This window comes from Mirounga angustirostris, unplaced genomic scaffold, assembly GCF_029215605.1.
Source record: "Mirounga angustirostris isolate CCGP_5_RB_7025 unplaced genomic scaffold, mMirAng1.0.hap1 SCAF_17, whole genome shotgun sequence".
Lineage (NCBI taxonomy): Eukaryota > Metazoa > Chordata > Mammalia > Carnivora > Phocidae > Mirounga > Mirounga angustirostris.
The window spans coordinates 48,455,653-48,482,107 of NW_026991725.1; the positions used below are offsets into that span (position 1 = coordinate 48,455,653).

Genomic DNA, 26,455 nt, shown 5'->3' on the forward strand with positions numbered 1-26,455 from the left:
TCCTGCAGCCATTAGACCACAAAGTGGCATTAAGACCGATGTTCCCTGCTAAGGATGGTGGAGCAGAATAAAAGGAAAGGCCTGGTTTATTTTTATTTTTTTTTTAGATTTTATTTATTTATTTGAGACAGAGAGAATGAGAGAGAGAGAGCACATGAGAGGGGGGAGGGTCAGAGGGAGAAGCAGGCTCCCCGCCGAGCAGGGAGCCCGATGCGGGACTCGATCCCGGGACTCCAGGATCACGACCTGAGCCAAAGGCAGTCGCTTAACCAACTGAGCCACCCAGGCGCCCCCAGATTGTTTTTTTTAATGGTTCTTTTTTTTCTTTTTTTAAGAATTTATTTGAGAGAGCGAGCAAGCGAGAGGACCACAAACAGGGGGAGGGGCAGAGGCCGAAGCAGGCTCCCTGCCGAGCAGGGAGCCCGATGCGGGACTCGATCCAGGGACTCCAGGATCATGACCTGAGCCGAAGGCAGTCGCCTAACCAACTGAGCCACCCAGGCGCCCAGGAAAGGCCTGGTTTAGAATGTTAGTGGGACTCCTGTGCCAACTGTGGACTGCCTTCCACTGGACTTTTTTTTTTTAATAGAAGGAAAAAAATAAACCCTTATGAGTTTCTACCAGCCTTATACTGGGTGGGGAGGGGTTTCTGTTATGGGCAGCCAGCTTACTTCTGATCCCACCCCGTGATTTCTGGAACAGCGGCTCCCCACTCCTTTCCCTACATCTCCCCCTGTGACTCCGTGATACAAGAAATACATTATGTGGTCGTAATGTCCTCTTTCAGTTCCAGGATCCTATCAGGGTCCCACACTGCATGGACTTATTTCTCCTTAGCCTCCTCCACCTATAACGCTTCCTCAGTCTGTCCCGGTCTTCCGTGATCTTGACCCAAGTGTCCTGATTGGTTCCCGTAGAATGTCCCTCGATTTGGGGTGTCTCATGTCACCCCAGGATTGGAGTGATGCAAGAATCTTTGACAAGAATACCAGAGAAGTGATGTTATGTCCCTCCTAACTACTGTTTTTCAATCATTAAAATCTCTTTCACTGATGTTGTGTCATCAAATACTCAAATTTTTAAATGTTCTATTTTTTTTTTTTTTTTTTTTGGACAGACCACTTTTGGTCAGTGATAATTAAGACTTTGAAAGGTAAGGAGTAGATTTCAATTATAATGTTTTTCCCTGCCAGTTGCGTCTCTCACTTTGGGTTCTTATCAAAGTGGGACTTGCAAATGGCATCCGAAATGGGTGTAGTCTGTGGGACTGAGCTCTTAACCCGTGGGGTCTGCGTTAACTCTGGGTAGCTAGTGTCAGAACCGAGCCGGGTATTGGGACACTCAGGTGGTGTCTGGAGAGCTGGAGGACTCGTGGTTGTCTGGGGTGGGGGGGAAACCTATGCATTTGGTGCCAGAGCGTTCTTTGAGGAAAGGCCCTACCTGCTATTCAATGATGCTTGACTTTCCTTCAAGGGATCTACACCTTTTATTCCATAATCAGAGACAAAAAAAGTATGAAATGCAAATGTCTCTGGTCAGTAATGTCCTGAGAGAAACTTAGGGCCACTGAAGATTATTCAGAATTCACCTGCCACCAGTTGATGAGCCAAAGTGACCGAATCTAGGTTTGTACCTGCTTCGACAGAAGGTCGAAGGGTCGAAGGCACCAAGTGAAAGGAAAAGCGGCCGAGATTGCCCAGAGAGGAACGTGCTTACAAAATGGCAGCTGGGACAGCCCCGGGTTTTCCCGTCACACGCAACTCCCGGCCTATGCCTCCTGGCAGAAAGAGCTTTATGCAAATGTGAGAATAGGTTTCTGGAGTCAAAGGATATGGCTTTCGGGGATCAAACAGACATAGGCTCAAGGGGTAGAGCTCTTGTCAGCTCTGTGAGCGTGGCCAAGCTACCTACCTGTCTAGGCTTCAGGTTCATCCTCTGGAAGATGGGAATAAACTATATACCCAAAGGGGTGTTCTGAGGACAGGGGAGACCAACCCTTAGCAGCGGTCAACGCATGGGAAGCCCACGGGAGATGCAAACATCAGCAGCATCATCAAAAATTACAGTCCTACTTTTGACAGGGAGGCTCAGAGAGCTTATATAACCTGTCCAAGGTCATCAGCTAGGAAGTGACAAAGCAGAGGTCATACCAAGGCCCGCGTTCCCTCTCTCACACCTGACTCCATAATGTGGGCAAGACACATTAAACTTCCCTGAGTCTCGGTTTTCACCTGCATGAAATGGGGGGAATACTGCTTTTCCCTCTGCCCAGAGGGGCCGAGGTCTGGGCGGAGAGCAATCAGCGTGTGCTCTGGAAACTGTCCTGTGACTCCCGGATGATGCTCACTGTCGCCCCTCACGATTACGGATCTGTCCTTTGCAGGCAAGTACTGTGGTCTACGCAGCCGTGCGGGGGGCTCGGAGCAAATACTCAACAAACATGTGGGCTGAACCCAAGAGGGCTGTGGTGGGCGGGAGCCGGCAGCACTGACCTGAGGCTTCCTGCCACCCCCAGACGAGAGGCGGGGGGGCCACCCGACAGGGGTGGAGCCAGGAAGAAGGGGGAGGCCCGAACGCTCGATAACCTGCCCACTTCCTCTGCCCACCCAGCCACATCAAAGCGGGATCAACTGTTTCGCTCGTCGCTATGGCAACTGGCTCCCTAAGGCTCCACGGGTGGAGGGCCCGGCTCCCCAGGTCCCTTGTCAGGACCTGTGTCTTCGGTACCACTGCCCAATCCACCAGCGACGCGAAGTCCACGGAGGCCAGCATTAACCCTCACGGGGCTCCGAGAGGGAGGCGTTGCTATGCTGCTATTCTACGGATGAGGAAGAAAAGCTCCTATAAATGAAATAAAGGTCTGCCACCCCACCACGGCCTCATACCAAGTACTGGTAACCACTACGTGATCCAGCCTCGGCTTCCCCTCCGAGGGCTCATTCCGTGGCCTCCGTTCCAGCCTCCACCCCGCTGCCTCCCTCAGCAGGGAGAACTGGGGATGGGGACACTCTGCAAAGAGGCAAAAATATTCGCCCGGGCGGTAACAGAAGCTCGCTAGGGCGCTTTCTAACAAGCCTACTTCGGGATCATGTAGGAAAGGGTAATTTAGCTTAATTTACCAGTCGCCCCCGACGAGGGCTGAGGTTCTGAGAAGTGAGAGGTGAACCCATGGGTGTGAGACGATTGAAGGGATTTTTGTTCGGTCGAAAAGCGCACCCCACAGGTTACGGCGTGACCCCCCTCTACGATATTAACTCATTTCGCATCTAATTCTGCAATCTTACTCCGGCTTATGGAGAAACTTCTATCAGGCTCTCAGACCCTCCTTTAAACCAGCTCTGCCATCTCGCCGGTTCCGTCGGTAACGAGCGCAGCGTCTTTGACGAGGACTCGCTACATGTTCATCCGGGTGAGGGTGGTTTTTCTTAACTGTTTGAAAATAACTGATGTGCGAAAGGGTCCGCGATTTCCTACTTCGGTTCTGCTTTCCCTGGAAGAGGACGAGTTCCTAGCACAGGCAGTCTCTCCACCCGGGTGTTGGCCTTCTCCATCACCAGGACATCCGAGGTGTCACACGGTCCCCGGGGCAATGTCGAGGGGAAGGCTCTCAGCAGGAGTGACCGGGCTTCCCGGGGTCCTCTACTCTGAGTCCAAGAGCCCTCATCCCATCAACGGCTCCCATTGTTGCTCTGCCTGGCTCTTGTCCCCCAGGCTTGGAACCCCCCCGTCCCAGTGTCAGGCCCTCACCCTCCACAGCCCACCCTCCATGCTCACTGGGCTGCCCAGAACAGAGTCCCCGCTCAGCTGCCCGCTCCCCAAATATCTCAAGGCATAGCGTGCACTCAGTGGAGAAGAGCCAGCTGCTTCTACCTGACATTGGGAGGCGGTCTTCCTGCGTGCAGGTGACAGCTTCCCCCAGCCCTACATCTCCCGCCCGTACCCATTTCAAAGTAAGAAAGAGTCACTTGGATCTTTGCTTAGCCACTGAAGGCCCTGCCAAGGTATCTGCAGTTTGAATCCGTCCTGCCTACATTATAGAAAGGAAGAAAAGCTTCGCCTTCTTGTTAAAGGAATTCTGGTCACCAGCAAGAAGCCCAGACGCAATGCAGATCCGTTGGTTTGTGGGAGGAGTTGGAAGGAAGGGAATGGAAGAGATTAACCCTGAACTGAACTGGTTCACCTAGCGCACCTTGCAAAGTTAAGACTGGCAAACTGTCTATTCATCACGTGCCTGAGCACCTGTCCTCATCCAGCACCTTCTCCTCAGGGCCTTCCTGGTTTCCTAAATTCTTTTTTTTTTTTTTTTTAAGATTTTATTTATTTGAGAGAGAGAGAATGAGAGAGAAAGAACACATGAGAGGGGATAGGGTCAGAGGGCGAAGCAGACTCCCTGCCAAGCAGGGAGCCCCATGCGGGGCTCGATCCAGGGACTCGATCCAGGGACTCCAGGATCATGACCTGAGCCAAAGGCAGTCGCTTAACCAACTGAGCCACCCAGGCGCCCTGGTGGTTTTCTAAATTCTTGCACCCAAGTCTCTACCATGCAGTGAGGTCCCAGGAACAGGTGGGCTTTGGGGCCCGCCAACCCTAACCTGTGCCGGGCTCTGCGCCTTTGTAACCGCAGACGGCTGTTGGGAGAAGACAGACCCACTGATTGGCTGGGAGGAGACAGCTAGGCTGACTGTTTGGGGGAGGGCAGCTCAGCTGATTGGCTGGGAGGAGACAAATCAGATGATTGGGGAAGGAAGTCAGGAATCCCTGCAAAGGAATTTACACACACAGCTTCAGTCCTGAGCTCTCTAGGGTTCTAGGAATTGCTGGGGAATAAGATTTGGTACTCCGGTCCTGTGTGTGTTCAATGTGTATGATGAGAACTAAGTGCTGTGGGCACTAAACAGGGTCTGGTACCTGTACAAATTTTAAAAGAGGAAAAAAAAAAACAAAACCCAAAAATGAGATTTATAATATACATAGTATTCTGGGGACCTGCTTTTTAACTCAGCAAGTGACTCGACATCTTTTGCCCTCGGTACCTCTGTATCTATATCTTTAATGATTGAATAGCTATATAAAAGCTTTAAATTTTATGCTCTCAAATCTGTCTGCCTTATCTTTTATCATTTTTGCCTGGGGGAGGGGGTAGCCGTTTGGTATCTCTTCTCTACTCTAGGTGGTTCATGTAACCTACTTCTCTTCTACTACATTCGTGGTCTTGTTTTCCACACTTCCAACTTTTAATCTACCTGAAATTTATTTTATGTTTGAGATAGAACTCTTTTTTTTTTTTTTGAGATAGAACTGTAACTCAGTTTTAGTGGTCTTTCAATGGTCCTGATACCATTTATCAAATGACCGATTTGATTCATCACTGGTTTCAGGATGTCACTTGGTCATATAACAAATCTTTATATATTTAACCTGTTTCTAGCCATTCTATGTTGTTCCATTAACTTATCTATTCTTATACCAGCAGTGCACTATTTTATTTTTTTTATTTTTATTTTTTTAAGATTTTATTTATTTATTTGAGCGAGAGAATGAGAGACAGAGAGCACAAGAGGGAAGAGGGTCAGAGGGATCAGGGAGCCCAATGCGGGACTCGATCCCGGGACTGCAGGAGCTGAAGGCAGTTGCCCAACCAACTGAGCCACCCAGGCGCCCCAAGAGTGCACTATTTTAATACCTATAGCCTTATAGTTATGGTTACAACCTTCAAAGACCTAGTATGGGAAATACCCCATTCTCCTCCTGTAAGAATGCATCAATACATACATGATAAATGCATAAGTAAATGTTACTGGAGAGCATTTATTCTTTCAGACAGACTTTATCTATTTTGGTAAATTTTAAAAGATATGGTTGGTATTTTTTTTTTATCATACTTGTATTTATTTCTATAACACCTGCTGTTACTACAATACTGACTCAATCTGGCAACACATCTCTTAAATTATTTACCCTTAAGTTTGTTTCTCTATGTAGGTAATTCACATATCTCTTACTTCTTTTATATGTTTAGTTGCTATTACAGATGTTTTTTTCCCCCCCATCACTATGTTCCCTTACTGGTTAATGCCATTAGCTACCTGTTTACTAGGTCTGTCAGTTCTTTGGGTGATTCTGTTAGTCTTGACAGATAAGCAATTGTTTGATCTCTGCATAATTACAATGTTATCTTCTCTGGAAGAAGAAATATTCTTTATTTTTGCCTTTTTGCCTAGGCAAAATCCCCATAAGCACAAGGAGGAAGGTTACTGACTTAAATGGAAATGCCTCTAGCATTTCACGGTGGGCTGTAAAGAATACTGCCACGTGTTAATAGTATCCATATATTAGAAGAGTTTTGAATATTAGGGATGGATGCTGACTTTTATCAAATGTGTTAAGGGCATCTATCAGGATGTTTATGTGACGTTTTTTCTTTGAGCTACTGACATTGATGAATTACTCTCTCAGGCCACCTTGCAGTAAATCTTACCTACTTAGGTTTTCTCTTGCTCTAGAACAGTTTGCTGGGCCCTCATTTTCGTATTTATTAGAGCACTTGCAATTTTTCAAGAATTCCTCCTTTCCAGACCCCACGTGTGAAAACTTGGCCCCAGGCCCTTGTCCATACCTGTCATGGCGCCCATCAACCCGTCCATTCCTAGCCCCGGTCACTCCCCTGACCAGAACTGAATCGATCCACACACGCATTTCCCCATTCGCTCCTGAGGCAAAGAGGACAAGCAAAGGCCTCTTGTCAGTATTGCGGGGGCCCCTCTGTCTGACCTGGGCAGTCTCGGAGACGCTTTGGCAAGCCAGAGCACAGGCACAGACCATGCAGTGGGGTCTCCTTGCCTTGAACCCCTGCTCAGCTTCCCCTAAGAATTCCTCCTTGAGTTACCGCCTGTGTTCACTTCTGTCAGCCATCGGATCCTTTGTGCACCATGAAGGCCCCACGCGCCTGCCACACCAACACTCACCTGGGGCCTTGAGTTCAGCATCGATGAAGGTGAGCAGCTCCTGGTAGATGCTGCAGTAGGGAACAGGCCAGGTCAGGAACCGGTGGTAGGTTCTGGCTGCTTTCAGAAGGAGATCTGAATCGGGTGGGAAGTGTGGCGTCTGGATGGAAAGGGAGCAGCGAGCAGAGAGGTCTGGGTGAGAGAGAGCTCACTGATATTCCCGAACAGACCCTGCTCCTTTCTGGAACGTGCCACAGAAGGCACTCTGTTCCTGGCGGCAGGGCGTCCCGGGACAAGGTCAGAAAGAACCGGAAGTTACCACTGGGAGTGAGTTACGGGTGGGCAAGATGGCACCCGGGGGGGCCCAATTACTGTAAGGGCCATGATTTCACCACACATAATACCCAGTACGTAAGAGCGCCTCTCTGAAAAGCTGTCACCGGGGAGGTCAGCCTAAGGGTGCGATTGCTACCACTCGCTTGGGGGAGTGGTCTTCAGTGCCTGAACCACCTCTATTTATACATCCCCACGGGAGGCAAAGGTCTATGCTTGGAAGTGGACTGGCTCCCGCGTAGGTGCGGTCATGTGGTGCCACCGGCCTGGTGAAGACGGGATGCTCACACCGGGGGAACTGACTCCTGGGGTACAGAATGGGGTGGACCGAAAATCTCTCAGCAGGACCTGCGTCACGCCTCGTGAACAGGCCCTCCACGGGAACCCGGAGGTGCCAGGCACCGTGGCGTCCTGCATGGAGTTCTGGAGGCCTCTCACGGGGGCCGCTCGGAAGCCATCAGAGGGCTGACACCTGTTTCAAGGGTCCCGGCTTGTCTCTGGAGGGGTGAGGCCGCCCCTCCAGGGCCCCTCCCGCCTCCCCCTGCTGGCGGGCGCTGGAACTTACGCAGAGCACAGTGGAGTAGAAGAGCAGGGCCAGGGGGGCGAGAAGGTCATAGGTGCCCTTCTCTTGGACCTGTGGACAGGACAGGAGAGGAGCGTGAGGCTCATCACAGGTGCAGAACGGAGCAGCGCTTTCTCGTTCTGTCCTTTCTTTTCTTTCTTGCTTCTGGGGAAAAGTAATGTAAGCACTAGGCAAAAATTTGGGAAATACAAGTTAAAAAAAAAAAAAAGCCCTCACAATATCCCCCCTCCAAAAGCGACCACAGCTGATGTCGCAACGATTCTCCTGACACCATTTCTCCTCTACGTATTTTCCTCTGCAAACGTGTAAATCATAGTGTGTATATTTTTACTCCTCATGCTTCTTACCTGTTATTATTATTACAAATGAATTTCTGTTTTGCTACATCATCTCTAAGACCGCCTTTTCCCCCGCTCCTAGTTATGCAGTTCCTTTTTATTTCTGTTATAAAGATTTTTTTTTTAATTTGTGGTATTTTTTTTTAAGATTTTTAAATTTATTTGAGAGAGAGAGAGAGAGCAACAGAGAGCATGAGCAGTGGGGGGAGGAAGAAGCGGGCTCCCTGTTGAGCCGGGAACCCAACATGGGGCCCGATCCCAGGACGCTGGGATCATGACCTGAGCCAAAGGCAGACGATTAACCGACTGAGCCACCCAGGTGCCCCTGTTGCGTATCTTTTAATTTTATAGATTTTTTCCCTGAAGTCCCGATATTAGAAGTGTTCAGTTTTTTTCCCTTATAGGTTTTTGCTTTGGCATGCAAGCATCATGTAAATATTCATATATCTTTTTTCTTCTTTTCTCTGAAGCTTCGTTTTCGTAAATGTAAATCTTTAATCCACTTAGAATGCCATCTGCTGTATGGTATGCGCTAGGAAACGCACTCTGAATTTTTCCAAATGTTTAGTCAATTTTCACTAAACCATTTAATAAATCTTACTGATGCAATTTTTTTGTACCTTAAAATTTGTTTATGCCGTTGGACAATGCCCATCTTTTTATTACCTGCATAATATTTCTTCTGCTAGACCTCCGTCATTTATTAGCTTCATTTTGGACATTTGAGATTATCTTATCGTCCGGCTGTTTTAAATCTTTTTGCAATGCACATTACTCTGTGCACATTACCTTTTTCCATAATTTGGATTACTTCTCTAGGTTCGAGTTCAAGAAGTGGGATCAACGGGTCAAAGACGATAAACATATTTCTGATCTTTGAAGCTCATTGCCAAGTTGCTTTCCAGAAGGATGGTGCCAATTTTAATATGCCATACTTGTATACAAAAACACGGGTTCACTCTACCCTTCCCTGCATTGCTCGTTATAATTTTTTTGCTAATTTGCTAGGCAAAGACTGTCTCATTACGGTTTTAATTTGCATCTGTTTTACTGTAACTGAGGCAACATTTTTTCCATATTTTTTTCCAAGGTCTACGTATTCTTCGGTGCATCATCCCTTTGACCCACCCACCAGACTACATACGCACGTGATTTAGAATTCTTTGGTCAACATGCTAAAGGTCTCAGCCCCTTCTGGAACTCGTGGGCGTTGAAGATGCAGAGAAAGTCCCACCATCTGTGCTGGGCTCCACAGGCTCAAATTGAGAATTCTCCTTTTCTTTACCCTGAACAGACCACGTGTCCAATACACCTGCTGCCCCATCCGTTCTACAAGTCCTCCCCTATTGTTACAAGGTAGTTGATATTTGCGTTTATAAAGTTTATAAACCCCAAAGGTGGTTTAGCTTTTCTGAGTTGGTCTGCTTGTGATCAGGGTCTAACAGCACTAGGTAAATGGTGGGACCAGAACTGGGACCTTGGGCGTCTTGATAAAACAAGACTTTCCAGGGACAGCCGAGACAGTCACATGTCCTCCAACTCAGTCATGTATTTAGAAAGAAAGAAAGAAAGAAAGAAAGAGAAAGAAAGGGAAAGAAAGAAAGAAAGAAAGAAAAAGAAAAAAAACTTAAGAATTCCTTATACGAGAGCCAGCATCCTCTGTAGGGATTCCCAGCTGTTCTGGAAGACCAGCCCAGCTGAGCCTCAAACACACCCCTCTTCTTAGTCATAAAAGCCTATTTATTATGGACCTGCTCTTAGACAGGGTCTCAGTTTAATCACTTTTCTCTTCTGTGTCTACTTTTATGGATCTTTTCAAGGAAAGGAATTCGGGAGAGCTTCCCCCCTCCTTTCTAGTCAGAAACCTTCAATCCACAAGCAGTGCTGGAACAGAAAAGTCAGGGGTTCCCAGTGCCTTTGCCAAGCCCCACGCCGGGCCAAGCACCCCAGAACCGACACTCCGTGGGGACCTTTCCCTTGCGTCTTCGGTCCCCGGCCGGCGCTCACCTCTCGGGTTTTCTGCAGGATCTGCTCCAGGAGGATGAGGAAGTGGCCTGGGTCCCTGCTGACCAGCTCCTGCAGGCTCCAGCAGTTGAGACACAGGCCAGCTGGAAAGGCAGAGAGGTGAGTTCAGCTCAGGTTTGGAGAGCAGCGGGAATCCCCGCGGGGATTGCACGGGGGCACTCCTTGCTAAAGTAAGAGTCTGAGAAAACTCTGGATCAACAGTCATCTCTGTCATGCCTCATCGAGACAAGTGTCTTAGTCCTGCAAGAGACACAGAGATGGGCCGGGAAGCTACGGTTCTTCCACAGCCTCCCCTGTCCCCGCTTTCCCACAGGGGTGCTGGAACCTGCAAGGTGCAGAGAAGGAGCGCAGAGGCAGAGAGTGCTGGAAGGAGGAGGAGAACAGCCGCGGCTCCCGCGGGCCCCACAGAAGCAAGAGCAAGGCTCTCCTGGCCGTGGGGCTTCCCAGGACTGCGGGGCAGGGGAGCGCAGGAAAGGGGTAAGGTCCATGCCTTTATCTCTTGAAAGCCCGAGTGAGCACTTGGTCATTCTGTAACTTCCCCAGACTTCCTTCCTGTGTCGGTCTCTGTTTCCCTGCAGTCAGCAAGGGCAAACCCCTAGAAATTAAAGGGGTGGTCATGGGGGCCCGTGTGCGCGTGTGCGTGTGCGTGGAGGTCAGAGCAGTAGGGGCGAGGCGGGAAGGGAACCAGCCGTGAGTTTCGTGGAACTTGAGCTCCGCGCGCCTTCAGGTGCACCAGCTCCTTTCAAGGTTGGGGAGACCCTAACAGTGTTTTCATGTGGACACGGGGTTTTGTAAAATTGGCCAAAGTCAGATATTTTTGTCTTCTTTTACTTAATGATGCCCCTCCACACACACACTCCATTCTATATGCTTAGGCTCCGTCAAACCCTAGGCAGGAAGCAAACTACCATTTACTGAGCACCTACTGTGTGCCCATAAGGTGCTATGCTCTTGCATACACTCTGCCCCACGGAGTCTCCCATCCTCCCTTCAGGAAGTGGCCCCTGTTGTCGCTACTCTCACTTTATGGCCGAGGCAGGTGGGGTTCCTGGGAGGTTAAGCGACTTGTGTGAGGTGATAGCAACCAGAGAGAGGCAGTTTTAATCTACATCTGTGTAATCCCAAAGACCAAGGAAAGCCTCTCAGAGGAGGTGACACTTGGGCTGAGACCTGGATGAGAAGGAGCCAGCTATGTGCTGTTCCAGGCAGCAAGTGCAAAGGTCCTGAGGTAGGAAGGAACCAGGGAAGGAACCAGGTGAGTTCAAGGAGCAGTGGCTACCTATCTCATGGGATAGTTAGAGAGGCAAGTGAGACATGGGAGGTGCACAATCTCAGAAGCATGAGAAATTATTACAAGTAGGCACCAGTCTTCAGAGATGCAACTGCCCCAGGCTGCAGATAAGCCCATTTCTCAGTCCTGGGAAACATGGAAGCCTCCCGCTCCCTGAAGCTCAGCTGACATGCCCCCTTGTCCTGCAGGGAAAAAGGAGATGGGGTTCTGGAAGGAACCAGAAACCAACTAAACAGAACTCTGGGGGGAGCCATCTACAAATTCCTAGCTGTTCTTTTGGAATCGGCAGCTGTGGTTGTTTGTTTTTTTTTCAAGATTTTATTTATTTATTTGATAGAGAGAGACACAGCAAGAGAGGGAACACAGCAGGGGGAGTGGGAGAGGGAGAAGCAGGCTTCCCGCCGAGCAGGGAGCCTGATGCGGGGCTCGATCCCAGGACCCTGGGATCATGACCTGAGCCAAAGGCAGACGCTTAATGACTGAGCCACCCAGGCGTCCCCAGCAGCTGTGGTTTTTCTAAGCAGGACCAATACCTTTTCAAGGAGCTGTGCTTCTGGCACATGCAGAGAAAGCAAGATACAGCCCTGAGGAGGAGGAGGAAGGTGTCAGGGGAGGACAGACAGACTGCCACATTCTGACGGGCTACTCTCCATCAGGTGCTGTGCCGAGCACCGGCCCACGGGAGGTCCCACACACGGTCCTGGAACCGGAACCTGCGGGCTTCTGTATGCGCTCCAGTGCTCACTGTAGCCCCCAGGGCTTTCTTGGGCCCCACCAGCCCCACCCCTGCCCCCCCAGACCTACCTGACCAGGAGGTGGAGCAGCGGCTGAGGCTGAGCCCATGTAGGCAGCGCTCCAGGGCATGCTGGATACGGTCCTCCGTGCACGTCGTGGCCCCTGGCTGCATCCTGAGTCATCGCCTACACGGAGGACAGACGCCGGTCAGCCGGGAGAGCCCCAGGCTGGGGGAGCAAATGGCCTAGCGGAGTGGACGGCAGAGTCCATGGGCGCTCGCAGCCCAGCTCGATCAGCCCTGCCGTAGTTCCGGTGCCCAGAGCACAGCACGGAGGTGGGGAGCTCACAGTCACTGCGGCCCAGCAGCACAGCAATGCAGGCAGTGAGGGTCAGGGCGGGACGCTGCGAGGTGGACAGGGGCAGTGGCAAATGTCCCCATGAGTGCCCAAGAGAAGCCAGACCCCAGTGGGCAGGAGGACTCCTGGGCAAAAATCAGAATCACGGGAAGAATGCCCCAGTGGATGTGCCAAGCGTGCTCTTGATTGTACTGAGTCCCTTGGAGGGAGCTCAGATGTTGCCCATCCTGCCACAGGCTTTGGCACACTCCCACTTTCCCGCATTCACCCCTTCCAGGCAGATCCAGTCGCTGGCCCGTCAGGCCAGGTCCTGGAGAGGAGCCGAGGAAGCAGTGGTCCAGCTCTGTGGAACTGGGGACAGACCAGGAAACCACAAGCAGAAGCATGGAGCTCAGAGCTGAGCCATGCAAACGACATGCAAAACTGCGAAATCCGAACGCGGACCCAGCTGCGTGACTGGAACCCCTGGCTCGCGGGGGCCCCACGTAGGCAAATCCTCCTACTTCCCCAGCCCGGGAGGAACCACGTACCCGAGGAACCATCAGCCCTCTGTGAGCTGTCCAGCGTCTCCCCACCTCAGTGATGTCCCCGCTGGGCCGTGCTCCTTGGCGTCAGACATTAACACTGAACAGTTCAATAGACCAAGAAAGAAGTCGTCACAGAAGGTGATGCTGTGAAGACAGATGGTGCTGGGGGCAGGCCAAATGGGGAGCCCACACTAGGTCGTCAGGATGCCTCCCCAAAGGGACCTTGAAGCCGGACGAGGAATCGAGAAGTGAGGGGAAGTACATTCCAGAAAGAAGAGGCAGCATGTGCAAAAGTCTGGGTGCAGGGACGAGCCTGCCAAGGACTGAGACACTGGAACAGAAGGCCAGGTCCCCCACCTCCCGGCTGTTGAGGTGGCAGACTGAACTCAGAAAAACCTCTCACTGGGGATTCAGGGCCGTGCATGCTGGGTGTTTCCGTGGGCGGCATCTGGCAGCCCAAAGATGTCCCTGGGCCCTTCCAGGGCAACTTTCCCAGTACACCTTTGGGCCTTTTGTCTGCGGACTCCTCCACGGGTGGCCCAGGCAATGAGTCCAACGCCACTGAGCCAGACGGGGCAGATTCCAAGCTTTCCGGCCCCTGCCTCGCCTGCCATGGGTGTGCGTCCTGGGAACGGACCCTTGTGATGAGGCCTCAGCCTTCTGCCTCCAGTGGAGCCCCAGTACAAGACCCTCTCCAGCTTAGTCCTACCCAGACTCAGGGCTACCAGTATCCGTTGCAGAAGCTGGAAGCTCAGGCACCTTCAAAAGGATGACTTTGGGGCATGGATGGTTGGTCGGATGGCATCAACGGACCCTCTGCCCCGCAGGCTGATTTCTCCCCGTGAGTCCCAGGGTGGGTTCTTGGAGGGAGCTCAGATGTTGCCCACCCACCCCTGCCTCAAGTCCTTCATTTCACAGTCCTTCATTGTAGGGAGGGGGAGGGGTGAGAACTAGCCACAAAAACTGGACTGTAGCTGTTCTGCTGATACTTGGCCCTGGAGGGCTGGGGTGGGGGGGCGGGGAGGAGGGGAAGTTAGCAGTAGGAGGCTGATGGGTGGATCACCTTTGGGGAGGCGGATGGAGAGATGGGTCATCTGTGGCACAGAGAAGTTAGACGACTTGCCCAAGGCCACACAGCGAAGAGGTGGCAAAGCCAGGATAGGAACCCAGGGAGTCTGGGTTCCTCCAGTCGCCGCTACAGTGCGCTCTCAGTACAGTCAAGATGCCAGTTACCAGAAGAAAAAGAGAACCAATTCGTGTTCATACCCCCCAAAATGGAAACTCAATTAGCTGTAACATGATCTTGCTTTAAAAGACCTACCTTCCCAGCTGCTAGGGATCTTGAGCCCCCCACGTCTGTCTACACCAGCTGCCCACCCTCCAGGGAGGGGATCAGGACTCACAGGAGGGCGCTACTCGCTGAACTGGGTGATCTCTAGCCTGGAACAAGGGCTGAACCACACTGACTGGGTTTAAAGTCCCCTCCGCCCAGTCCCTGCTGCCAGGGACAATTGGGTTGTGTCACGAGGCAGGCATGAGTCACCCTGAGCTGTTGCATCCCACTGTAAACACAAGATGCAAATGAATGTTTTCAGCCAAAACTGCCTCTGTTGCACCGCTGTCCTTAGGGGTCAGGACACAGTGTCCTGGGGCTTCTGGGAGCAGCCTTCCCAGCACCCCTCCAACGCCTGCCGGCCCACACTCCTTCCCTTCCCCAGGCCCCCGAGACTCCCATCTCCTGGCCTCAGTGTCCCCCGCGGTTCGCTGAAGACAATCAAGACTTTCTCCGCAGATGGGCCAGGTAGCCCCAAGGGCACGGGGCACGGTTCCCGGCGTGCCAGCTCCCCCCAACCCCCCGGGGAATCCTGACACCATCTAGAGTTTGCCCCAAGCTTTTCTGAGAGGCTGGACTTGCCCAAGGCACTGGGCCCTGGGAGCCAAGGCAGGTAGGAGCCCAGCGGGGGGATGCTCAGCTGAGCTGCCCTGGGGGTTAACCCAGCGCCCCGTGGCTCACCACCTGGTCCTTTGGCACCCTCATTTCCGTTTGATGAGTCAGTCATCAGCCGTTTCTTGTGACTTGTCAGCAGAACCCTAGTGGCTTTGGGGTGGAGATGAAGAGGGAAGAAGGTGGCACTCCCTCCCTCCCCAAGGATGATGTCTTTTTTTCAAACACTTGGCAGGCAAGGCCTGGCTTCCCCGAACACCTTCTAAGAGGAGCGTCTATTGTGAAATCCCAGCTGCTGCCTGGAATGGGAATGCCCCTCACCCACCGGTGGAGTCGTGTGGAAACATTCAACAGCCGGGCTTGCCCCCATCTCCAAGTTCCTCTTCTGAGCCAGTAAGGGTGAGTCCTTACTAGGGACCCTGAGCAGAACAGGGAGGCCTGGAGCTGGGGGGTGGGGGGGTGGGCAGTGACCGCAGAGGGCACAGAGGGAGACCTCCTCTTCACATGTTGACCTGACCCCATGATGCAAGACAGGGTCATCTTCCCAAATGCGCAGGACTAGTCGAAGGTCTGCCTGGGTCCGACTGTCCTGGGCCAGCCCCCACGTGGGGCAGAGAAGGGCGCTTCTTTCTTGGAGGATTTCTTAAACACTGTGGAATGGTAGGGGTAGAGGGCCTACCTCTCATGGGGGAGAAGCATATACCTCCAGGCTCTGGCCGGCACCCACACAGCTTCCCTGCTGTTCTGGAATAATCCAGGCCCATGCTTTGAAGCCTTAGTTCCACAGGTGGGAATCACAGAGGCACCAAGGCATGTGGTCCTGCACTGATCCCGCCCGTGTTGGTCCTGCATCACTCCTCCCTCTGCTCCTTCCTATGGTCCCCTGTGGTTTGACCTCCCCTCTCTGGCCCCCGCTCTTCTCCATGTGACTGTTCAAGGCAGAATCTCTTCTGCGACCTACTTTTAAAATTTCTCGCCATCAAAGCAGGAAGGATACACCCGAAACTAAAGATACTGGGGTAAGAAAGGGGTGAAAAGGAGAGGAGAATGAGATGGGGAGGAGGAAAGGCAACACTTCTTTGGGGCTATTTTTAGGGTATCCCTTTGACTCTTAGAACCATAGCCAGGATTTTTACATACCCCAAATTAGAATAACTCAAGTCAACTAGGATTGCGGGGGGCAGGGGGACAAAAATCCAAACAAAACAAAGGAACCCAACTGCATTATAAATGAGTAACATAACCGCATTGAAGGGATAGGGGATGAGAGAATTAAATGGAGGAACTTTGGAAAATAGTATTTTGACTGGATACTGTAAGGCTAAAGACAAAAAGAACTACATACAAACATTGTTTTCTAATTATTAAACCTGTTTGCCATAGGGACGTGTGTTTAAAATCCCGAGACTTCTTTACGGGTGTGTTATGACTAAGCAAATAAGTAAATATATCATAGGTAATGAGAGCCAACTTCTCACTGTTGGAGAAAGAAGTTACAAAGAAGGAATGTGGGAAATCTAGAATGAACCAACTCTATTGGACTGGAGTTGGAGAAATCAGCATGAACTCGTAGTTTTTTCAATGTATTTACACAGAGATACATACCGAAGTGAAAAAGATGTGTGTCTGCTTGCATTAAAATGCATACATATATTTTCTAGCTCTGCCGAGAGACCCAGGAAATGACATCCCAGTAGTAATGAGCACACCTAGTGCCCAGGTCTTGGTTTCTAAATACCATTCTCCACTCAAAGGAACCAGGGCTCCTTAGAGAAATGGCCGATTCCAGGACCGGGGCAGGAAATACAGAAGATGAACCTGGAACATCTTATAGTGCCAGAAAATAAGTCATTCCTTGAAAAGAGATGGGAGTGTCAGAGATATCATGGGAGCAGCTTGAAGGAGCTTCCAGTGGCCAAAGCCAGGATAATTTTAACGACAAAATAAATAATGAAAGCGTTGGACTATAATTTGTAGAATGAAATAAATACCCATGATTCTACACTGATGTCATAAACAGTTGAAGAAAAGAATAAATGAAGAAGGAACAGATCTTCTTTATGACAGAATACCAATTAATAAATGTGGCCAGAATGAGAAAAATACAAAAATCACCATTAGGCAAACACCACAGTAATAACCGTCCTCAGTATGGATGTTAAAATCTCTGGATGAAATTCTGAGAGGGGACAGGATATTTGCATAGTCTCAGAGTATTTCCTCTAAGAAATTAATTGATTACAAGGGAAAAATAATAATTTCACAGTGGAGAAACCCACCACCACCTTAATCTCATGATCAAAGGTAATATTACCAGTAATGAGACATTTCAAGATCCTATCTCCCCTGAAGCATGGAGAGGGACCTAAGGTCACTTCTGCAGGATCCTTACCAAAAAAATGCATAACGACAACTGAATCATGAGAAAACATTCTGTAACGTAACTGCCCAGTCCTCACCAGAATGTCAAGGTCATAAAAGGGAAGACTGAGGAACTGCCACAGATGGGAGGAAATCAAGGAGACACAATGTGGGATCCTGGATGGAATTCTGGAACTAAAAGGAGACGTTAATGGGAGGAAGATGGCTAAAATCCTAATAAGGTCCACAATTTTGTGAGCAGTATTGACCAATGATCATTTCGTGGTTTTGGTAACTGTACCAAGTCACGTGAGTTGTTAACATTAGGGGAAGCTGGGTGGATGGCCTCCATAGTTCTAAAACCCTTTCCATAGCCTTACATATCCTTTGAACATACTTCCAGGTAGTTATTCAATGCCTTGCTGTCCTTCATTACCCTGTTTCAAGTTCCCACTTCACGTGTGGTCACAGTTCCTAGGTACTGGAGGGTGCGCCAATGCAGGGCTAGCTGCCTCCCCGCTAATCCAACGTTCCTCAACTAGGGTGGAGAATCTCTGGGGCTCTTGGAGGGTCTCTGAGGGCTCTCTGTGAGAATAGTTAAACTGTGTTTTCATTTTGGTGGCAATCTAGAAGTCGGTAGTTAGTATATTTTAAAGCACAATGATGACACCTATGGCCAAATGTTACCATAAAAAGTCGAAGCCTGGTTTGCATTTGAGACCATCGCCTAAAAGGACAGGGCATGCAAGGTGTGTTCTTGGGGTCTACTAGGGATCAAGGCTGCACACAGTGAGTTGATGGAAAATGTTTCGTAAGAGGAGAAACACTTATACCATCTGAGGAGAAACCAGGATGTAAATTAATGAAAAATGTTTTTAAAAAGCAGTGGCATTCAGTAAATGTTATCTATTAGCTATCAGCGTGCTTTCTTCGCATAAACAATTCTATGGCCCAATTCCAGATAGCTTTGAGACTGGGCCAAGAAATAAAACACTCCCTGGATGATTCTGCTGCAGTCAGGCTTGAAAAGTAATGCTTTCTATTATTCTAAGACACACACGTACTAGACTGTTTGACTAGGAAAGCATCCCGGAGGCCAGCTAGTGCAACCTTCCCATTCTACAGATAAGAAAATGAAGGCTCTGAGCAGGGAAGGGCCTTGCTCAGATTAAAAAGTCGCAAATCTATCACTACACTCTGAGCCTAGGACCCAGGGGAGTCATGGCACCCTCTTGCTTAGGTGGGAGTCAACCTCTGCCGTCCATCAGTGAGACCTCGGCTCTTCCTCAAGGTTACTTCTAGACTCCTTTTCTAAATTTCTTTTGAAGTTATCGTGTAAGTATTCAACTTCTTCATGTGTCAACTTTGTGAATTTAGGCTTTCTGACAACATCATTCATTTTAATCCAGATTCAAAATTTTACTAGCCAAGATCGGGGTCTAGAATTTCTATATAATTTTTTTTAAAATTTTATTTATTTGACAGAGAGAGACACAGCGAGAGAGAGAGCACAAACGGGGGCGGGGGGCAGCAGAGGGAGAGGAAGAAGCAGGCTTCCCGCTGAGCAGGGAGCCCGGTGCGGGACTCGATCCCAGGACCCTGGGATCATGACCTGAGCTGAAGGCAGATGCTGAACAACTGAGCCACCCAGGCGCCCCGGAGAATTTCTATATAATTTTTAAAAATTGTTTCTGAACCTGCGATTTTAGCCCTTCTCTTAATCGAAATGTTGTAAAATTACATTTTCTTTTAAAATACAGATCTGGATCAGATTTGTATTACCTACTTTTACACTACATCACAATTCTTTCAATAATTCTTGTTGACATTCACAGTAAATGTAATAACTGAAAATGGCAGTGTTTGGTCCGGGGGGAGGCAGCAGCTTTAGGATTGATTTACTTCATTGCTTGCTGGTTATTTTTGTTTATTTGTTTCTTTGTTTTTAAACTATGTCATCCCTAGTTACGAGTTCTTTATTTTGATTCACGTCTCGCTCAGCTGGAGCATTTCGAGTAACTTCACGATGAGTGTGTGCGGTGAGGTAGTTTCTGAGAGTTTATATGTCACATGTCATTTCCTTCATTGAGGCTTACAATGAGTTCTACCTTTGCCGGTTAAAGAGCTGGCATAACTCAAAATTTTTTCACCTTCAAAATGTTTATATTGAAACCCAAAATAATCAACCAAAGACATGGCTACCACAAAGAGAATTAGGTAAGGTGGTTTGGTACAAATATAGAAATTTGGTACAAGACAGAAATTAATTATTGTTCCATTATATGAGTAAAAAACAGAAGTTGCATTGGAAAAAAAAGACCCTGCCTATAATAGCAAGAAAAAAATAATAAGAGAAAATAAGCTTTAAAAATAGGCAAAATTTTGATGAAATAAAACTTTTGGAGGGATACAAAAGAAGGTAAATAAATGGAAATACACAGGCTATTATGAGACAGGAATATTCAGTATCAAAGAATTAATTCAAAATGGATCAGAGCCTCAATGTAAAGAGCTTCGGTGATAAAACTCTCAGAAGAAAACATAAGAGAAAGCCTTCCTCACACTGGATTTGTCAATGATTTCTTGGAAATGACACCAAAAATATAGGCAACAAAATAAAAACAGATAAAGTGGACTTACACCAAAATCTAAAACTCTGCCCATCACAGTCAAGAGAGTGCAAAGGTAACCTACAGAATGGGAGAAAATATTTGCAAGTCATATATCTGATGAGGAGTCAATATCCAGAATATATAAAGAATTCCTACAACTCAAGAAGAGCAACAACAACAACAACAAAATTTTAAAAAATGGACAAGGGACTTGAATAAACATTGCTCCAAAGAAGACACCCATATGGCCAAGAGCTACATGAGAAGATGCTCAACATCACTCATCAATAGGGAAATGCAAATCAAAACCACAATGTAAGGAGCGCCTGGGTGGTTCAGTTGGTTAAGCGTTTAAGCATCTACCTTCGGCTCAGGTCATGATCTCAGGGTCCTGGGATCAAGCCTCACGTCTGTCAGGCTCCCTGCTCAGCTGGGGGATTTGGGGGTATGGGGGTGTCTGCTTCTCCCTCTCCCTCTGCCCGGCCCCACCCCGCTCATGCGCACTCTCCCTCCCTCTCTCAAATCAACAAATAAAAAAATCTTAACCCCAAACCACAATAAGATACCACATCGCACCCATTACAATGGCTATTATAAACAAAACAAAACAAAAAGAAGTGTTAGTGAGGATGAGGAGAAATGGGAACCCTCGTGCACTGCTGGTGGGGATGTGAAATGGTGCTGGTGATTTCCCCAAAAATTAAAAATAGAATTACCATATGATCCAGTAACTCCACTTCTGAGTGTATATCCAAAAGAACTGAAAGCGGGGACTTGGAATAGATCTTCTACATCCGTGTTCATGGCATCATTATTCATAATAGCCAAACAGTAGGAGAAACCCCAGCGTCCCCAGACAGGTGAATGGATACATAAAATGTGGTGTATACCAAAATGGGATATTCTTCAGCCTTAAAAAGGAAGGGAAACCCTGTCACATGCTCCAACGTGGAGGAACCTTGAGGACACTGTGCTGAGCAAAATAAGCCAGTCACAAAGAGAAAAATACTGTACAATTCCCCATATATGAGGCACCCAGAGTAATGAGATTCATAGAGACAGAGCTGAATGGTGGTTGTCAGGGGCTGGGGGAGGGGACACAGGTGCGGAGTTTTAGTTTTACACAACGAAGTCAATGTGCTTCGCACCACTGAACCATATACTTACCAACATGAAGGTGGTAAATTTATTTTATTTATTTTAAGATTTTTATTTATTTATTTGACAGAGAGAGAGAGAGAGAAAGAGCACAAGCCGGGGAAGAAGCAGAGGCAGAGGGAGAAGCAGGCTCCCCGCTGAGCAGGGAGCCCAACGCGGGACTCGATCCCAGGACCCCAAGATCATGACCTGAGCCGAAGGCAGACGGTTCACCCACTGAGCCACCCAGGCGTCCCCGAGATGGTAAATTTCACGTCATGAGTATTCTACCACAATTTTAAAAAAGGAATAAAGAAATAATTAATGGACACCTTTTCAGTATTACACAGGAATGTCAATTCTCTATAAGTTTTAGCCTAGAGAACAGGAAGGAAGGAAAGAGGGCGGGCAGGCAGACAGACAGGCTGGCTATTCCAAGTGGCTGTTCTGTGTCAGATACCATGGGGGGGCACTTTCACTGGATTGCCTAGTTTAATGACCATAATCACCCCATGACATAATCATAGTCATCACAATCCCTGCAGCTCGGGGAGAGTCAGCCATGTATTTGCCCAAATTCTTGTGGTCACAGTTCCTATGATCCAAGCTGGAAGCATATCCAAAGTTGGCCGGGCTCTCAAAGCCCACATTCTTTCCTGTGCCGTGTTCACAGGAAATCATCCCTGCTGTTTTCTAGACACTCAGAGGTCTAAGTATGTGGTTGCGCCTCTGCGTTATAATTTGAGACTTCCAGCGAGGACATCCTGCACACAAATGACCCGAATTCTCATTGCCAGTGATTCATTCTCCATGGGTTAGGATGGCTCATTTCCTCTGGCCTAGCTTACTCTTCAAGATGCAAGATTTGTGGAGGGACATTTAGGTAACAGATGCATCCAACACAGTGGCGACAGTGGACGGTGGACATCAGAAGGACTCCAGGGCCACGGAAGGGAGGAAATGGGAAAGGGTAAGCAGTGATGGTTGGAGGGGGTGTGGGGAGCAGGAAGGGAGCAGGGTGAAGCAGATGGGCACGAAAAGGGAGAACCGCCAAGGAAACAGAGATATAAGCCTTCACTTACTTCTCACCTTTGCTCACGCCCTTCTTTACCGAGGAAAGGGCGCCGGGCTGCTCGGGAAGACCAACGTTGTGGTCAAGACCAAGAGGAAATAAGATGAGGGAAGGGAAGGAGAAAGACACTCAACAATGTGCGTGCGACTCTATGCCAGAGACCGCTTAGGGCTTGAAGTCCACGATCTCGTTCCTTCTGAGCAACCTTGTAAAACTCTGACCACACAAGGATGAGGAATGTTCCGGTGGCTATATGACTTTCCCAAGGTCGCACAACTAGCAAGTAGCATGGGCAGGAATATTTGAACCATATGAACCCAGTTCTGTCTGACTCCCTTCTACCCAGGGAATCACCTGGAAGGAAACAGGATGCCTATTCTGCCTTCGCCTATAATAATTATAATAATAGCAGCTAATGCTAACTGAGGGCTTGCTATGTGCCAGGCACTGTTTCGGTTCTTTCTACGAATTAATTCATAGGAGGTAGACACGTTCTTGTCCCCACTGTACAGATGAAAAGAGCGAGGCGTAGAGGGCTCTCTCGCTGGCAAATGATGAATGGCCTTTCTTCACATATGCTAGCAACTTAGCATCCCTGTGCAATAAAGGGGACCTTAACATGGGCAAACTGAAATTTCTGCCAAGATGGGGAACAAGAGAAAGACTACAGGAATTTACCAAGGTATAAACTCCCAGGCTAACCCCTGGGCACTTGGCACTGGAGGCTGTTTTAATCCTGCCACCTTTCAAACGCACAGCCTGTCTTGTTTGCCAGCAAACGCTCGCACGGTAACAAAGCGACCAATAAATGTAAATGTCAAAACTCAAGAGAGGCCAATTGCACATACACGGGCAGCTTTCTGATTTTTCTGGATGTGGCAAAAGACGGCGGTTGTCGTGATGAGTCGCGTTCGTTACAGGCTGCTCACTCTCGGCAGGATCATTTCCAGTTTGTAAGACGCAGTGACTATTTCGTAGTTTCAGGCAAAGAAGATTGTATGGAGCATTCTGACGTCCACACGCCTTACCATTGGAACAGATTCGGCACAGACTGGTCTCACCTGTTATCTCTTCCTTCCCAGAGTGAAAACCACCCAGCAGCCCCCTCTTCTCTCCATCCTTCCAACAGCAGGTCACTGATCTCAGACACCAGCACATCCACCTTCGTCAGCCGCCTTCTCCTCCCTCTCTTTAAACTCTTGCCAATTATTTAAGAAAAAAAATCTCTTACCTCCTCCCTTTCCATCCCATTCATGAATATGGTTTATTGGTGCAAGAGAAACTTCTCTAACAAGAAAAGAAATCATCAAGGTTTGTGGATGGAACTGAAATCAGAAACTCGTCTTGATACTTGGCCAGGTGTGGTTTCTACAACTTTTTACGAAACAGACACTGCTTTTGAGAGTCCCACTTAGCCCAGTCTAGAACCCCCTAGGACTCTGAGGGGCTATTCACTGATATTAGAGCAGCAGTGCTGATGCATTCTTTCCCCAGTCTCACCAAATACACTCACAACGACACAGAAGGGCTCACAGTCCACACTGAAGACCAATATTTGGTATGGTTTGGGCATCATGTCTAAATCAGATGGAAATGGATTTGGCAAATCCAGGCTACAGTTCTGGCCAAAATCTCTATGGAAGGTGGGCGGGGCTGGCATCATGGCTGATTTAAAACTTGGCCCCCAAGTGGATGTGCCCCCTTTCTGGATGCTTGACCGCCTCTGCCTTCTCCATTCACGAAGATTGGTGGGTCACATTCGCCGACATGGGGAAGTTTGGGGAGAGGACAATTTGGGAGGAGAAAAGAAGAGTCCTACTCTGTCCACGTTATATCACATTTTGAGCATCCAGTGTTAGGAGGTGGCATGTGAAGAATCAGCAAGAGGATGCTGAGAAGGTGAGATTCATGCAGAAAGAGGGGACAATGATGTCACAGACACTCAAAACAAGAATGATGCGAGGAGGGAGAATGGAATACTACTGTGGCATCCAAAACATGGGGACAGAGAAGTGGCCACTGGACTTGATGACATGGAGGTTTTGGCGAATGAATTTGGAATGAATATGAAGGGGGCTAGAAGACCCAATGGAACAGGCTGAGGAGAGAAAAGGAGGTGAGGGAGAGTCTACTCCTTTGAGAAGCTTTGCTTGCTTGGGTTTTATAAGATACCCCGATATCCTTCTGCTGAGTTCTTTTTTTTTTTTTTTAATTTACCCAGCACAAGTTCATTTCTGCTAAGTGTGACCAAAAGGATCCAAGATGCTTCCAATTATGTTTTTTTAAAGTCCTACATCTACATCTAAAAAGGGGCACCTGGCTGGCTCAGTCAGTAGAGCATGAGACTCTCCATCTCAGAGTTGTGAGTTCAAGCCCCATGTTGGGGGTAGAGATTACTTAAAAAATCTTTACATCTAAGAAAATTATATAGGGTTACCTGCCAAGTGTTAATCCGAGAGGCAAGATTAGATACCATTTTTACTTTATCTAAAAACATTTGTATAATAACATATTTTATACATTACTTTTTGATCACACAAATAACAGGTGTAAAGTATATAAAAAATAGACAATGGTCTGGGAAAGTGGAGTAGATGTACTTGTCCCTATTCCTCCTGCAAAGCACAGCTATAAGCCCCAGACATTATATACAAGACTAACATACGAAGGAGAGAGAAGGCCAAGGACCTTGAGAACAAAAAGGGACATGGTGGTGATCATGGTGGAAAAGGATTTCCTTTTTGCCCCATATATCCCAGACTTGGACCTGAGGTGCCGACAACCTGGAAACACCAATGGGTAGAGACAGAAAAAGCCCCAAGAAAAGCCTGGTCTTTCCAGCCAAAGGCTCAGCAAAGAGGCAGCCTAACAAGACACAAAACTTTTAGAGAATAACTGCTCTACCCCAGCCAAACACCACAGAAAGAACTATGGCATCATCTCCACAAGCAAAGGCCAAATGGGGGCCTGAACTTCACTCTGGCTGGGCTCTAATGAGGTGCCTGACCCCTCCTCCCCCAACCATGGGTGGTATCTGAGAAAGCCAGGCCTTTCATCTTCTCTGCCAGTAACGAGCCCCCTACCGCCCCACGGTGTCAGTGAGGACCACCAGGGATCCTGGACTTCCAGCCCCACCAGACAGTTAAGAGCCCCACCACCACCACCCCCTGACTAGGGTGGTGTCAAAGAAACCTAGTGAGAGCCAAGACTTTCACTGCTGCCCAGTGGTGGTGAGGTCACTTCCTCCATCCCATGGTGTCGATGGAGCCGTAATGAGACACCCTTGTGCCTCCCAGGCAGGGGGGCATCAATGGAAGCCTAGTTGGAAGCCATAATTCCCACCCCACGCAGCAGTAATAAAGAGCACCTCCTTGTCAATGGAAGCTGTGAATGGAATGTGGACTTCTACCCTCCCCTGGTAGTAATGAGGCAGTACCCTCTCCGTTCAGCGAAGTGTTAGAGGAAGCCAGCTAAAACAGGGGTTTAAATAAGACCCAGAGCCTCTTAACTCTTATAATACCCCAAACGCCAGGTGTCCATGGAAAATAACCTGTCACACCAAGGACAAGGAATGAAATGAAGGGGATTCTATAAATTGAGTGAAAAAAAAGACAATCAAGAGGTGCCAACACCCAAATCACAGATGTTAAAATTATCTGACAAAGCTTTTAAAGCAGCTTCATTAAAAATGCTTCAATGGGCAGTTATAAACAAATAAAAACTAAGAAAGTCTCAGAAAAGAAACAGAAGATAGGAATGCATAGCTATGGAAATTCTAGAACTGAAAGATACAATAACTTGAAATAAAAACCTCAGTGGACGGGCTCCACAGCAGATGGAGGGGACTGAGGAAAGAATCAATGAACTTGAATCCAGAACAACAATGTTACCCAAGCCGAACAACAGAGAGAAAACCAACTAGAGAAAAATGAACAGAGCCTCAGGGACCTGTGGGGCTCTAACGAAAGGTCTAACATGCATATCATCTGAGTCTGAGTGGCAGGGGGCAAAGCTGGAAAAGTACTCAAAGAAACAGTGGCTGAAAACTTGCAAATTTGGCAAAATACATAAAATTGCAGGTTCAAGAAGCTATGTGAACCCTAGACAGAATAAAGCCAAGAAATACACACCAAGACACATCACAGTCAAAGTTCTGAAAACTAAGGACAGAGAAAAAAAAAATCTTGAAAGTAGCA

At 48.5% G+C, this 26,455-nt stretch overlaps 1 protein-coding gene across 9 annotated transcripts in view; it reads right to left on the minus strand.

Annotated features, from left to right (window-relative positions):
* Positions 1-26,455, minus strand: part of PIK3R5 (phosphoinositide-3-kinase regulatory subunit 5) — a 65,343-nt gene that overhangs the window by 11,557 nt on the left and 27,331 nt on the right. For 3 of the 9 annotated variants that reach the window (XM_064583695.1, XM_064583697.1, XM_064583692.1), the window contains exons 2-5: positions 12,319-12,434; positions 10,206-10,306; positions 7,843-8,026; positions 6,966-7,104 (exon numbers count right to left, since the gene is read on the minus strand). In XM_064583695.1, coding sequence (XP_064439765.1) covers positions 6,966-7,104; positions 7,843-8,026; positions 10,206-10,306; positions 12,319-12,378 — 484 coding nt within the window. In that variant the 5' untranslated portion in view covers positions 12,379-12,434. Of the gene's footprint in view, positions 1-6,965; positions 7,105-7,842; positions 8,027-10,205; positions 10,307-12,318; positions 12,435-13,135; positions 13,355-14,453; positions 15,042-26,455 lie in introns of those variants that run through there. The other 6 variants (XM_045889873.3, XM_045889871.3, XM_045889872.3 and 3 more) reach the window with 5 other exon arrangements.